The sequence below is a fragment of the Balaenoptera musculus genome, chromosome 12 (assembly GCF_009873245.2).
Source record: "Balaenoptera musculus isolate JJ_BM4_2016_0621 chromosome 12, mBalMus1.pri.v3, whole genome shotgun sequence".
Lineage (NCBI taxonomy): Eukaryota > Metazoa > Chordata > Mammalia > Artiodactyla > Balaenopteridae > Balaenoptera > Balaenoptera musculus.
In genome coordinates, this window is record NC_045796.1 from 55,172,670 (window position 1) to 55,185,934 (window position 13,265).

Genomic DNA, 13,265 nt, shown 5'->3' on the forward strand with positions numbered 1-13,265 from the left:
ATATGGCATTTTACAAATGTGTTTATTGATTTTATTATTATAAATATTTAAGAAATTTGAATTGGCTTATCTGCATTATAGGTTAAGTATGAATTATATAAGAATTAATAAACTTTATGCTAATATTTGGCCCCATGAGTCTTCTGTCCTCTGTGCCTTTGATCTCTCCTTAAGATGATTAGAATATTTCCCATAGGTAGAGGAAAAGAATCTAAGGAGGAATATCATGTTACGATTAGTAATCACTAGTTTACTGAGCTCTGTATTTGTTAATAGTTCTACTCTTTGAATAATTACAGAGTTTTTTTCTTATATTTTTAGAAGTTTGGTATGAATTTTCCATGAATAAACTTGGTGATTTCTGTTCTCTCTATTTATACTTTTTCACTGGGTGATTTTGAACAAACATTGTATGTCATCTTATCTCTCTATAAGCTTTTGATTTTATGCAAGACCAAATAACTGTAAAGGACTTGATTTCAACTAATTGAGCTTTGGGATACTTAGTAAACTAATAGATACTTAATTTCTTGACAAAGTTTAGTGGATTATTATGTAGTCACATTTTTTTATTTGTAAAACATTTAGTTACGGCAAGTTCTGGAGCATTTATCTCAGCAAAGTGAGAACCAGTATTTAAAGATTCTAACAAGCCTTGCTGAAGTTGCCACAACAAATGGTCATAAGTTGCTTAGGTAAGTGTTTCACAATATAAGCAAATCAGTAGGCAGCAATATCTGTCAGCTTTGTCACTTTTTAGGCTTTTCTGGGAATAGTTTATTTTGTTGATTATTTTGTTGATGTCTTTTGTCAGTGTTAAGATGTTCTAAACATTTGTTGAGTTATCACTGTTTGTTTTGTTTTAAAGGATCAGGGCAATCAGCTATTCCCGAGGAGACTTTAGCCTGTCTAAAGAGACTAAAAATAGAGACTTACTTAAGTGGATTTGGGCTTATGTGTCTAGAATTTTAGAAAATGATTGCTTAGACTAGTCATGTAAGTAAAATGTTCATAAAAAAGAATCAAGAACATAGTTTAGGAATCTTGATCAGTAATTTACAAAACTGGGTATAGGCTACTGTTCAGCCTTGCAGTATTATACCCTCATGCTTCTTTATAAAGTTTTCTCCCTGAACTGTCCCCCTCAGTTCAGTTCTTTGTTTTTTCCAATTCTGTGGTTTTAATGGCTCATCACTAAGTCTATGAAGTTAATGCCTTTATATATTTTCCTGTACCTCCGCTTGATTGTATGTGGTTAGTCACCCCAGTTAGGAGTAAACAGCCATTTAAAAATGGTTAATGTGTTATTTCTTAGCTTAAATTTGGCCCACTTCTGTTATGGATGCTTTCTTCCTTTGATTGGGTTTGCCAAAAAGTTCGTTTGGATTTTTCCGTAAGCTGGAAAAACCCAAATGAACTTTTTGGCTAACCCAATAGTTTTCTTTTCACGTCAACTTTTAATACATTGACAGTATTAGAATAGATCGTGGTCTTCTCTCACCTCTGTATGTGGAACTGGACTTTGTTCCTCCCAACTCTATGCTGCTTCTGTAAATCAGCTACATTGTCAAGTCCGTTATGTTAGCCCTTTATTCCTGTCTTCCTTCGTACTTTTCATATACTTCAGACCAGAATCACACTCTGTGCTGTTTGCTTAGAAGACCCCTTACACTTCATGGTCCAAGATTACTTTCTTGTGTTTTTTTAGCTGTTAAGTCTTTCTTCAGCAGTCCTACTCAGTATGCCATTTGCTAATTTTTCTATTATTCTCTTTCAACTTTTGAGGCTACTTTAAACTTTGTCTGTAAGATTCATTGAATTCCAGCTTTACATAATGCTCTCCTTTTATTAGTCATTTCTGTTAATCCATTTACATGATGAAGACTTTCTAAGACATACTGAGTAAAAAGCATGGGCTCTGGAGTCAGCTAGACTCAGATTTAATCCAGACATCACCATTTACTGTGTGACCCCAGCAAGTAACTTTTTGGAGTTTCCTTTCATCATCCACCCATCTATCCAATACATATTTTTGAGTGCCTGCTATCCACTAGGCCATCTGCTGGATAGCAGTGAGTAAAACAGGCAAGATCTCACCCTACATTTAATTTACAGTCTAGTCAGGATTTTATTTCCTTGTTGGAAAATGATAGTAAATGTCTTAATGAATTGTTGTAAGAATGAAATGATAAGGTTCTGTAAGCATAGTGCCAACCATTGTGCCTGGCCTGTAGTAGAGATGATGATGATGCTGGTGATAATGATGGTTCTTTTTAAAATTCCTCATAATACCTTTAACCTGTTTTCCTACATTAGAAAACTTGTTTTTTCTACTTAAATCTCTGCCCTATTTTCTGCTCTTCCTAATAATCAGAAAGCATTTATGTTTCTGTGTTTTTAAGTTCACCTTTAATACGTACTTAAGCAGGTTCAAATAAGCTAAAGAACATTCAGATACATTATTTCCTTTAAACCTCACAGTAACTTTGTGATTTAGATATTATCTCCATTTTATATATAAGAAAATTGAAGTTCAGTGATTTGCTAGGCTAGAAAAACCAGGATTTACATCCTTACTAATTAATAAAGAGCAGATCCTGGGCTCCAATTTAGCTCTTAAAAATGACAGGGATATTAGTGGAACAGGAGAAACAGGGTAGGAAAGAGGGATCCGTGCCAGAACAAGTTTTAAAATTACCTTGCTAGACTTACTGCCTCACCATTTACCGTGATACCTTTCAAATGTCTTATAGAGTATGTTATTATGGCCAATTTGGTCTGTAAACATCTCTTTGTTGGGATTGGTAACGAGTATTGGTTATTAGTATTGTGTTAGAATTTACTGTATTGGTACCATCTTGGCAAAACCTAGTCTTCCTGCTGTGTTTCTCCTTTACTCTCACACTACTACCACATCCACACTCCTTTACTCTCACACTACTACCACACCCACAACACTTTGGAAACCAGAGGTGGGAGTTTTTATTGCCCACACCAAGCAATTCTTTGACACCAGCCGGGTGTCCTACAGTTTACCTCAGTTCTGCCTAGAGATGGCATCAGATCCCACAGGTTAAGGGCTCAGTCCTAGGAGACTGTCCCCCACCACAGATGCCACTTGGAATTAGTGGATCCCCAGATTACCCACAACTTTTGTTACTTGACTACAGATCAGAGGTTTTCATGACCTCCTCCCCTTTGGATTCAGTTATTTCCTAGAGCAGGTCACAGAATTCAGGGAATCACTTACTTTTGTTTACCAGTTTATTAAAGAATATGATAAAGGATATTGATGAACAACCAGATGAATAGATACATAGGATGAGGTCTGGGAGGGTCCATAGTACAGGAGCTTCTGTCCCCATAGAGTTGGGGAATGTCACTCTCCCAGTTTGTGGATGTGTTCGTCAACTTGGAAGCTCCCTGAACCCCCCATATTTTTGTTTTTTATGTGGAGGTTTCATCACATGGGTGTGTTGATCATTAACTCCATTTCCAGCCCCTACCCTTCTCTGGATAATGGGGGATAAGGCTGAAAATTACAAGCCTCTAATCATTGCTTGGTCTTTCTGGTGACCAACCCCCATCCAAAAGCCCGCTAAGAGTTGCCTCATTAGAGTAAAAGCTACTGCTATCACCCAGGAAATTCCAAGGGATTTAGGAGCTCTGTGTCAGGAACCAGGGTCAAAGACCCAATATGAGAACAGGAGGTGCTCCTAGTGCACTTATCACTTCAGAAATTACAGGGTTTTTAGGAGCTCTGTGCCAGGAAGAGGGGTGGGGACAGAAAACAATATGTATATTTTTTTCTGTTATCTCACAGCTACCAAAGTAGATTCTTAAGAGGACCACAAATACAAATCATTCCCCCCTGCCAATTTAGTTTAATGGCACTTTTGCAGGTTGTCTTTCTTTTGTTCATTTGTCAATCATTTTATGTTTCTTAACCCACAATGTGATGTAATTTTGGCCACTTATTTTAATAGATATTTTAGTTAAGAAAATAATTCAAATACGTATTAATTAGCGACGATTGAGGTGTTATTTAGCATACTTTCGGAAAAATGGATAGCCTTTTGTCTAAGTGATTCTAGGAATATTTGCTGAAGATAGTAAATATTTACTGCGGGCCCTTTTGCACATAGTGTTGTGTTTCACTAAGTAAGTGAGTTATCTTGCTTCCTATATATTTATGATTGAAGGTAAAGATAGTTACCAATGTGCAAATGAAAAGAGAATTCACAGCTATTTGCTAAGTAAGACACTGAATGAAACTATAATCTTATATTAACAAAGGTAAGTACATTGACAGGGCTTTGAATTAGGAAACTAATTTTTAAACTTTTAGTTTGAGACCTGGTGGCTTGGGAAGAAATGATCATTTTGTGATGAGCTGGAGCAGTTTGTGATGAAGTTTGGATTTTATGATCTTTTCGTATAATACGAAAGAGATATTTCACTGGTTGGAAAGTGAAAAATGACATTTTTTGGATCAGTGACTGAACTTGGAAGAAGTTTAAACTGGGTAAAGTAATATTAATATAGTCTAATAATCTTAATATTAGATTGTTATTAGACTATATTAATAATTGATGATGTTCAGACTCCATTGTATAAGAGAATACTTCTTACCTTAAGATAACTCATGAAGTTCCCTAAATCAGGTACTTAAAACAAGTATTTATATATATGGTAATTTCACAGAGGAAAATTAAATTCTCATCTTTCTCATAGAAGAATTTGAGAGTCATTGGAGTTAACTTTTCCAATAGCTTCAACACAATAAAAGAAGGAAATAGTTTCAACCATACTGCATTTCTCTTTTGTCAGTCTCAACAATCTTATGATATAGCATTAAAAACAACTTTGTAAAGGCAAATGTGTAAAAATCAGTGGGAGTTAAACTAATGATTCTATACACATTTGACTCAAAGTTAGTAGAACAAGAAAAAGTTTTGCTAATGTGTTGTAGCTGTCCCAGTCAAATACAGTATGGATAGCAATAGCTATTGTATTTTACTAACATTTGTAACTGATAGCTAATTTTTATGTATTGTTTTTAACATTTTAATAATTTTTAGAATGAGAGAACAACATGAATGTTGAAGTAAAAATGTCAGGAAATTTTGGTTCAGTTGTCACCAGAAGAGAAAAATACTCTCTGATTTTTCACTTATCAAATCCGAATACTTAGAATAGGCATTTGCTATTTCCACATAACTAATCATTATTGTTTTTCATGTTAGAGGATACCTAAAAATACCATAGAGGAAGATTTTAATGAACTGAGGAAGACAGAGTAAGCTTTGAGGATTAAACTTATGCAAAGGCAGTCATATCATTCTGCCCAAATGTCATGCAACTCTTTACTCTGCTTTTGTGTAACCATTGTAATACAAGGTAACTGATGTTGGAGGTTTCAAAATAAAACCACCCCTGAAAAACAAGTTTTTTTTTAAGATCTGTCATTAGATTCAATACACATTTACCCTAACTCCTACAGTTTCTCTGTGGAAGAGTAATGATTGATATTCATGATGATGATGAACAATCCCCAGGCACTGGGATTTTGAAGGGCTTTTTGATTAGTCAAAGAAAGTTTATATTATATTTAATACAGTTTAGTATTAATTAGATCAGTCTTTTTCATAGTAGGATGTATTTCCCTTATTTATATACAGTCATAAGACAACCCATTATATGGAGAACCACCTTGATACAGATAGTAACTTTAAGATTATTCAATTTGTACATGTTCTGTATGTGAACAATTGGTTACTATTCTGGGATGGGTTAGGGAAAATGGGGTTATGGATAGAATAGTAGAGTTCAGCCTCTACAATTCAGTTGTGGGTTGGCCTAAGGTCATAATCAACATACCTACTATTGGTTCTCAGTGAAATGTTCTCAGAGTTCTAAAGAATTAGTTTAATTTATAAATATACTGTTCTGTACTGGTGATTTTCTTCATATTTTATGCTTTGATCATCGGTTATATTCTAGTTACTTAAAAGTAAATAAATCATTCACATGCAATCCAAATAATGTACATTTGCTAACTTCCTGGTAAACAAAACATTCCATCCCATATCATGACAGGAAAGAAATTTTACTCGTTAAATTATGAAACAGATGGTAAATGTAATGAAAATGTTTTAAAATAAGTAATTTAAGATGTAATTTGTTTTATTCCATCTAATCTGTTCATATTTTAATTTTTATTTTCAGCATATCTAGTAATTATGATGCTCAAATGAAGAGCCTTTTAAGGATTGTGAGGATATTTTGTCATGTCTTTCGAATTGGTCCATCCTCTCCCAGTAATGGAATCGATATGGGCTACAATGGGAATAAAACTCCAAGAAGCCAGGTGTTCAAGGTCAGAAAAGTATATGATGTTGTTAGGAAGATAGATGTAAAAGAGATGAATTTGACAAAGCATACATTCATTAATTGGAAACCTCATAAACAGGATGTAAATTTGGTTTATACCAGTGATTGACGCTTTGTAAACTAAGACCTTTCTCCTTTCATCTCTGTCTAATCAGCAGCAAGTCTCATTTGGTGAGCTTTCTATGTTTTTCTTACAAGTAAAATTTTAATTTCAGTAGTGTTTTATTCTAAAGGTAAAGGTATTTAATGTTTAAATATAATTAAATCTACTTTTTAAAATTGGATTATAGGTCCTAAATGCAGCCATCACAATTTTTAAAAAATATTTCTCATTCAGAAAGAAAGAAGACATCCAGTTTTTTTTTTTTATTTTTATTTTTTAGACATCCAGTTTTTATTTAGGTTTTATTATCGTTTGTGTTATGTGTGTGTCCGTTTTTTTAAAATAAGTTTACTTTCATTTATTGGGTTTATTAACAATTCCTTGGGTAACTTCAAGGAAGAAACATTGAGGTATTTTCTTAATGTATTTTGTATTGCTTCAGCTGCCGCTTCTTTACAAGCACATTTATGAATGGAATCCTTGGAAGACAGATTTCCAAGGCAGTGTAACCATGTCAGATTACAATTTTGTGAAGTAAGCAAAATGGTACATGACTATAATTGCTATTGTTAATGCTTTTTTATGGCATTATATGTTCAAATGACTCAGATTTTGGACAAATATGTAATTTAATAATTGTTTTCAGGTTATTTTTTTAAAGGTAATTTATCTGGAGAGCTTTTCATAGTATAAAATTAGCTTTTGGGTTCATGAGAAATTATATTTCTTTAAACAATCTTTTGGGTATAAATATATACCGAAAAATATATAGGTTGTCTGTATTTATATAGACAACCTATATAGATATCGGTTGTCTATCCAAAAGGTGATATAAATGTTTTTATGTGCCACATCCTCAAAAACTAGTTGTGATTGACAGCTTTACTTATCTATAAAATTTGAAGTTATATAAAGTTAAATTAATGATGTATGCTAAATGATTCTATTCTTACATGGCAAGTTTTTGGCAGACACAGATAAATGGTTTGCAAGCATTTTGACAGTAGTCAATTCTTTAATACCTGGAATAGGTATGATAACCTTTTAGAATAGTTATGTATCAGTTTCTGTGCATCTGTTCATCTGCTTCAGGCTCTTTTTTTTTTTTTTTTACATTGGTGCAGGAGTGTTCAGCCACACATGTGCATGCTTCTCCCTCTGCCCACAGTCGCACGCGCGAGTGTGTGTGTGTGTGTGTGTGTGTGTGTCTTTTTTTTCCTTTTTTTTCTCCTATTGTGCCATCTCCTGGAAGAAGGAAGTTATGCATCTTTTTGTAATTCAGATTTTAGCTTTTCAACGTACCACTTCCTTTAATACTAGTTAGAAGTGATAACTTCCTGTCTTGGTAAAATTTGAATTTGAATTATTGATCCTCTGTTTTGTTAGTGCTGTTTTAAGTGAGTTTCACTGCTCAAACATTCATATTACAGGAAGTTGTTCTTAATGTGTTCTAACTCATGCAGTTAGTTACTGAATCTTCCCCTGATTGATTTTTCTACTTGTCCTTCTATTCATCTGTAATAATGAATGAAAATCAAACCAGGTATAGATATGGTCACTATTGACAAATTGAGTATATATTATATTTATTATCATCTTTTTTTTTGTTAAAATTTCAATTTGCCACCTGTTGCTAATGATATCAGAAAATACTTATGTGCTAAGTAACCTCTTTATAGGCGTTTAGTGCTTGATTTAAATGTTATTTTTCTATCTAGCCAGTCAGTACAGATAAAACAGAGTAGAAAAGAATATTATTGCTTTTCTTTTAGATTTTCTTTTATGGACTCCAGACTCTTTGTTTTCATTGTTATATATCAATGATATATATAATATGTAAAGTTCTTTCCTTCTCTTTTATTTCATTTGTTAGCATCTTTATTTCTCTTTTTAAGGTTTTTTTTTTTTTTTTTCCTGTATCTTTGACAACTGCCTTTGTCTCTGAGCACTTATTTTCTCTTAAATTTTGACCTTTCACTTTGGTAAAACATTTTTGTTACAAACCCAGCCAGTTTTTTAAAACATTAACAGGTGTTACTCTTAAGGAACTGATTAATCTCTTTCTATCTAATTTTATGAATTAAATGTGGACTCTTTGGAGGATGGCAAAATGATCTGCCCTCCCACTTACAAGGATAAAAATAGAAACTACACTGTCATCCATGTATTTAAGGTCTTCTTTTCATTTTGGGATGATTGAAGTTGTAAAAATCTGAACCATCTGGTGAGTTGCTGCAATTTTAGATTGGAAATACCATTTTAATTTTTACCACATTTTGTCTAAGGTAGCAATTGATCCCTACTTTCTATTTCATTAACTAGTTACTATGTCACTTTATTGTTGGCTTTAGCTAATGGGTTTTCCATTAAGAATGAGTGGGTTTATAGGCCATGTGTTTGTAGTAGGTTTGTTTAACATCCTGTTATTAGTTTTCTGATTTATCTTAGAAGTCCTTTAAGTTAATCTTAACACTTAGACCTTCTTTCAGTGTTAAGAGATTTTTATCTAGAGCCTTTCGAACTTTGGAACATCTGAAGGAGAAAGTAGTTCTGGTTACAGAAGTAGGGTGAGCATGGGGAAGAGAGTTTAGGCTTCTTGAATCTTGATATGCTCTTTTTTTGTGAGTAGTAAGCTGTGACTGTTAACGGTTTCATAGAATTATAATTGGAAATTTGGAAGCCAAGAAAGATTGAGAAACTTTTAACTTTAAGATCTTATCTTTTGGATTGTGGCATTTGACATTATGGAGTTGAGAACAGTCCGATTAACAGAGAATTTCAAGATGCTATTAATAAGTTTAAGTTAGTAATGCTTTCCTGTCAGTGTTTCCTGTTGTATCTCATTTGGCACATGGATCTTGAAATTTTTTTAATTGTCCAACAAGTTTGGGATTATATATTACAGCTTTGACTTGTTAACTTGAAATGTTTTGAAAATCATGTATGCTTGTCAAATCGTTGTTATAGGTAGAATATAATTCTGTGGTGAAGATCACTCAATAATATGAAATGAAGTAATATTTTCATAATGCCAAGAAGCCTAATATTTTCCATAGTCATTGACTCATTTTTCTGTAACAGTTAATATGTACGGTACTTTGTATTGATGTTTTTTATCATTATTATGTATGAGTATAAAAAGCCTCATAGATATGGTTTGCAATTGTTTATTTTTAATTTTTAAAATTTATTTTAACACTTCCTGTCTGTGACTGCTACTACAGTTAGAAACTAAAGTTATTGTCACAGTATTCTTTTTGTTATTGAGGAATGAATTTTCTGAACAATTCTTCAAAGGGACAACTCCCTAGGTAAAAATGCTTTAAGGTTGGGATTTAGTTTTAGTGCATGTGTGAATGAAGAAATAAACAGTAGGAAAAAGAGAAAACTAAAGAAAAGCCCAAGATGATTTACTGCTTCTTTTTTTTCCTCATTCTAATTCTTTGCTGTGCTACCTTATTGAAAACTCTTTCTAGCTTTTCTCGGTATCTTTATTGTCACTATCATTTTTACACAGATCTGGCTTTTTTTGGATATTATTTCTGGAATTATTCAGAATTCACCTCTAATTTTTGCAGGTTGTCAGTATTTGAGAATAGGATGGTTGTAGTTCAGGCTCAGCGCTCTCATGCACGTGAGGAGAGGTGCCACTTCCAGCCTTAGCCTTCATCTCTATCTAGTGTGGGGATTTTCTGGGTTTTAGTTCTTCTCACTTAGAGGGCAATGATTCCTTTTTTCCTTTTGTTTTGAGCAGTTTTTCATCACCACCTGTTCTTTCTTTTTTGGAAGTTCATTGTTTGATGTAAAGCTAAATAGTTTTGCTGACATAAGAAGTTCTTTTCATCTTTTATAGCAGGGCTTAATGTTTTTCTCATGAAGAGAGACTGTAGACCCAAACTTGGATCATGATTAAAATTAAGACATTTTCAGTGAAGGTACCATGTCACTGTTGATGGCAGCTGGTGCTTCTTGCCCTTCTTTTAAGCAGTTCAGGGACCCTTTAAGAAGTTAGGCATCCAGCTGCTGTGACTAACCGTGGAAAAGCCTTCTTTGTGCAGGAGAAGGGTGCTCATTCCAACCTCAGAAAGGGCTTCTCAGAAATTAGTTTCTCACTTTGCTTACCTGTTTACCTAGGCTGTACTAACTAAATATTTGTTGAATGAGTAAACTGGTTTTTTGTTGATGTTGGTAGGGTTTTTTCCTTCTTGCTTTTTGGTTTAATTTTTAAGTGAAGACTTAGGGGTGATTTAATTGTTTGCAAATTCAATAAGTAGATTATTCTCAAATAGAGAGTGTTCTGGAAATCTGAAGAAAGGCTGACGATAACAGCAGGGGGATTTATTAGATAATAATTGTAAAGAATTGCTTGGCAGAACAGGTTATTTAAACATTTCCTAAAGTTCCGAATATGGTTGTATAATCTCTTTACATAGTGGTCTTTAAAAGTAAGGTTATTTCTTTCTTTTTTTTTTTTTTAAATCAAGAATTATAGTTGGAGATTTTTTTTTTTTTCAAAGAATTGCTTCTTTTTTTTTTTTCAAACCAATTTGGTCTACCAATGGATAGGTTAACTGCCTAGTTTTTTATTTATTTATTTATTTATTTATGGCTGTGTTGGGTCTTCGTTTCTGTGCGAGGGCTTTCTCTAGTTGTGGCAAGCGGGGGCCGCTCTTCATCGCGGTGCACGGGCCTCTCACTATCGCGGCCTCTCTTGTTGCGGAGCACAGGCTCCAGACGCGCAGGCTCAGTAATTGTGGCTCACGGGCCCAGCCGCTCCGCGGCATGTGGGATCCTCCCAGACCAGGGCTCGAACCCGTGTTCCCTGCATTGGCAGGCAGATTCTCAACCACTGCGCCACCAGGGAAGCCCAGGTTATTTCTTTTAGTTGAAATATTTAGGGTGGGTCTTTCAGAAGCACGTGGTCTAGTTTGTAGCGTTGTGTGATCATATAAGAATCAAAAAGTAAGATTAACTTTTATATTCATTTGTAGAAAGACAATTTATCACTCTCAATAGGAATATTTAGAATAGTGTAGGAATGGGAGATCATTAAACCACTATCCCCCCTGCTCCCCTGTGCCTCCACTGTTCATCTTTTTTTGGGATTAAAAAATGTTCTAGCAGGTCTTTTTTCCCCCCAGCTTTACTGAGCTGTAACTGTTACATAGGGTTGAGTAACTTTAAGGTATATACAGTGTGATGATTTGATACAAGTATATTTTGCAAAATGTTTATTTAGTACAGTAAGGTTAGGTAACATATCCTTCACCTCACATAATTACCACTTTGTTGCTGTTGCTGTGGTGAGAACATTAAAGCTTTACTCTCATAGCAACTTTCAAGTGTACAATACAGTATTGATAACTATAGTGACGATGCTGTACATTAGCTACCCAGGAGCATGTCTTTTAATAGTAGTTGGGCATTTATATTTCTCCTTGTGTTGAAAACTACTGTTTACTAGAGATGATATATGTATTTCATTTTTCTCTAGTACTTAGTCCTGTTATAGCATTTGCGATCACATAATATTTTCAAGATAAAATTCCGTTTGCTGTTAATTTACAAAAGACATCTCATTATTCTCAAAAGGAATATTTTAAATAGTATAGAAATAAGAAACTGTTTACTCCTATCTGTTCCTTTTTTATTAAGCTGTTAATCTTTACTTTGAATTATGGATTTGCTAGCCAATATTTGATAGTTTCTAGTTATTAGAGATGGATTGTGTGTGGTTGGGTATGCCTGTATATGTGTGTGTGTGTGTGTGTGTGCGTGTAAATATCACGTCATATTTTAAAGTTTCTCGTCATAAATTTTCAAAATCTCAGAGGTTCCATGTAAAGAGTGCAGTAAACTAAGTTTATTAAGCTCTTTATGAATTCTCATTTTTTTAATTGAAAAACAACATAATTAAAAATAGTTGACACATTAATACAGTAAAGGTTAGGGGGATTGTATTCATAAAAGTAATGTATGGTTTAAAACTAAATATTTGAAAAATTTTAAAAGAAGAAATATTGCTTATACATTTTTTTTGTTAGAGTTTAATTTTCCTTTTTTTATTCTAAGGAATAAATAAATGCAAATTAAGTTTTTGCTATAAATGAAGAAATTGTCATTTATATGAGGTTTATGTTTTTGTTACTTACCTTTAGGCATTGCTGACACATAAACTTGGGAAAATAAAAGTATCTAGAGTAAATATTCTCTTCTATAATATTTGTCTGAGTGGGTTTTTTATCCTGCAGTTTAAGAATGATGTTTTTAAAAAAACACTTTTCTTTTTTTCTTAGCCTCTTGAATTGCTTTGGCACTCATTAGATGAATGGCTAGTTTTAATAGCTACAGAATTAATGAAAAACAAAAAGGACTCAACGGATATCACTTCTATTTTACTGAAACAAAAAGGCCAAGATCAAGATGGTACTTCCATTCCTGCATTTGAACCTCCAGGACCTGGGAGCTATGAAAATCTATCCACTGGCACAGGGGAATCTAAACCAGATGCTCTTGGAGGGAAACAGGAAGCCAGTGCAGACTGTCAGGATGTTATTTCTATGACAGCTAACCGGCTAAGTGCTGTCATTCAAGCTTTTTACATGTGCTGTTCTTGTCAGATGCCTCCAGGGTAAGAAGGTTTCTGCTTGTTTTGTGTGCTGATCTCTGCCTATCAATAACCAATGTTGTGGCTGGAGCAGCCCTTGTGGTTCTTATTATGACTGCAAGACACCCTTCAGCAATAACCATCAGGAAACTTTGAAAAAAA

General features: G+C 33.7%; 1 protein-coding gene across 4 annotated transcripts in view; it reads left to right on the forward strand.

Annotated features, from left to right (window-relative positions):
• The window catches only part of HACE1 (HECT domain and ankyrin repeat containing E3 ubiquitin protein ligase 1), a 93,947-nt gene that overhangs the window by 39,397 nt on the left and 41,285 nt on the right, over positions 1–13,265 (forward strand). For all 4 annotated transcript variants that reach the window (XM_036871898.1, XM_036871897.1, XM_036871901.1 and 1 more), the window contains 3 exons: positions 589–695; positions 6,229–6,379; positions 12,793–13,127. In XM_036871898.1, the coding sequence (XP_036727793.1) occupies positions 589–695; positions 6,229–6,379; positions 12,793–13,127 (593 nt within the window). The remainder of the gene's footprint in view (positions 1–588; positions 696–6,228; positions 6,380–12,792; positions 13,128–13,265) is intronic.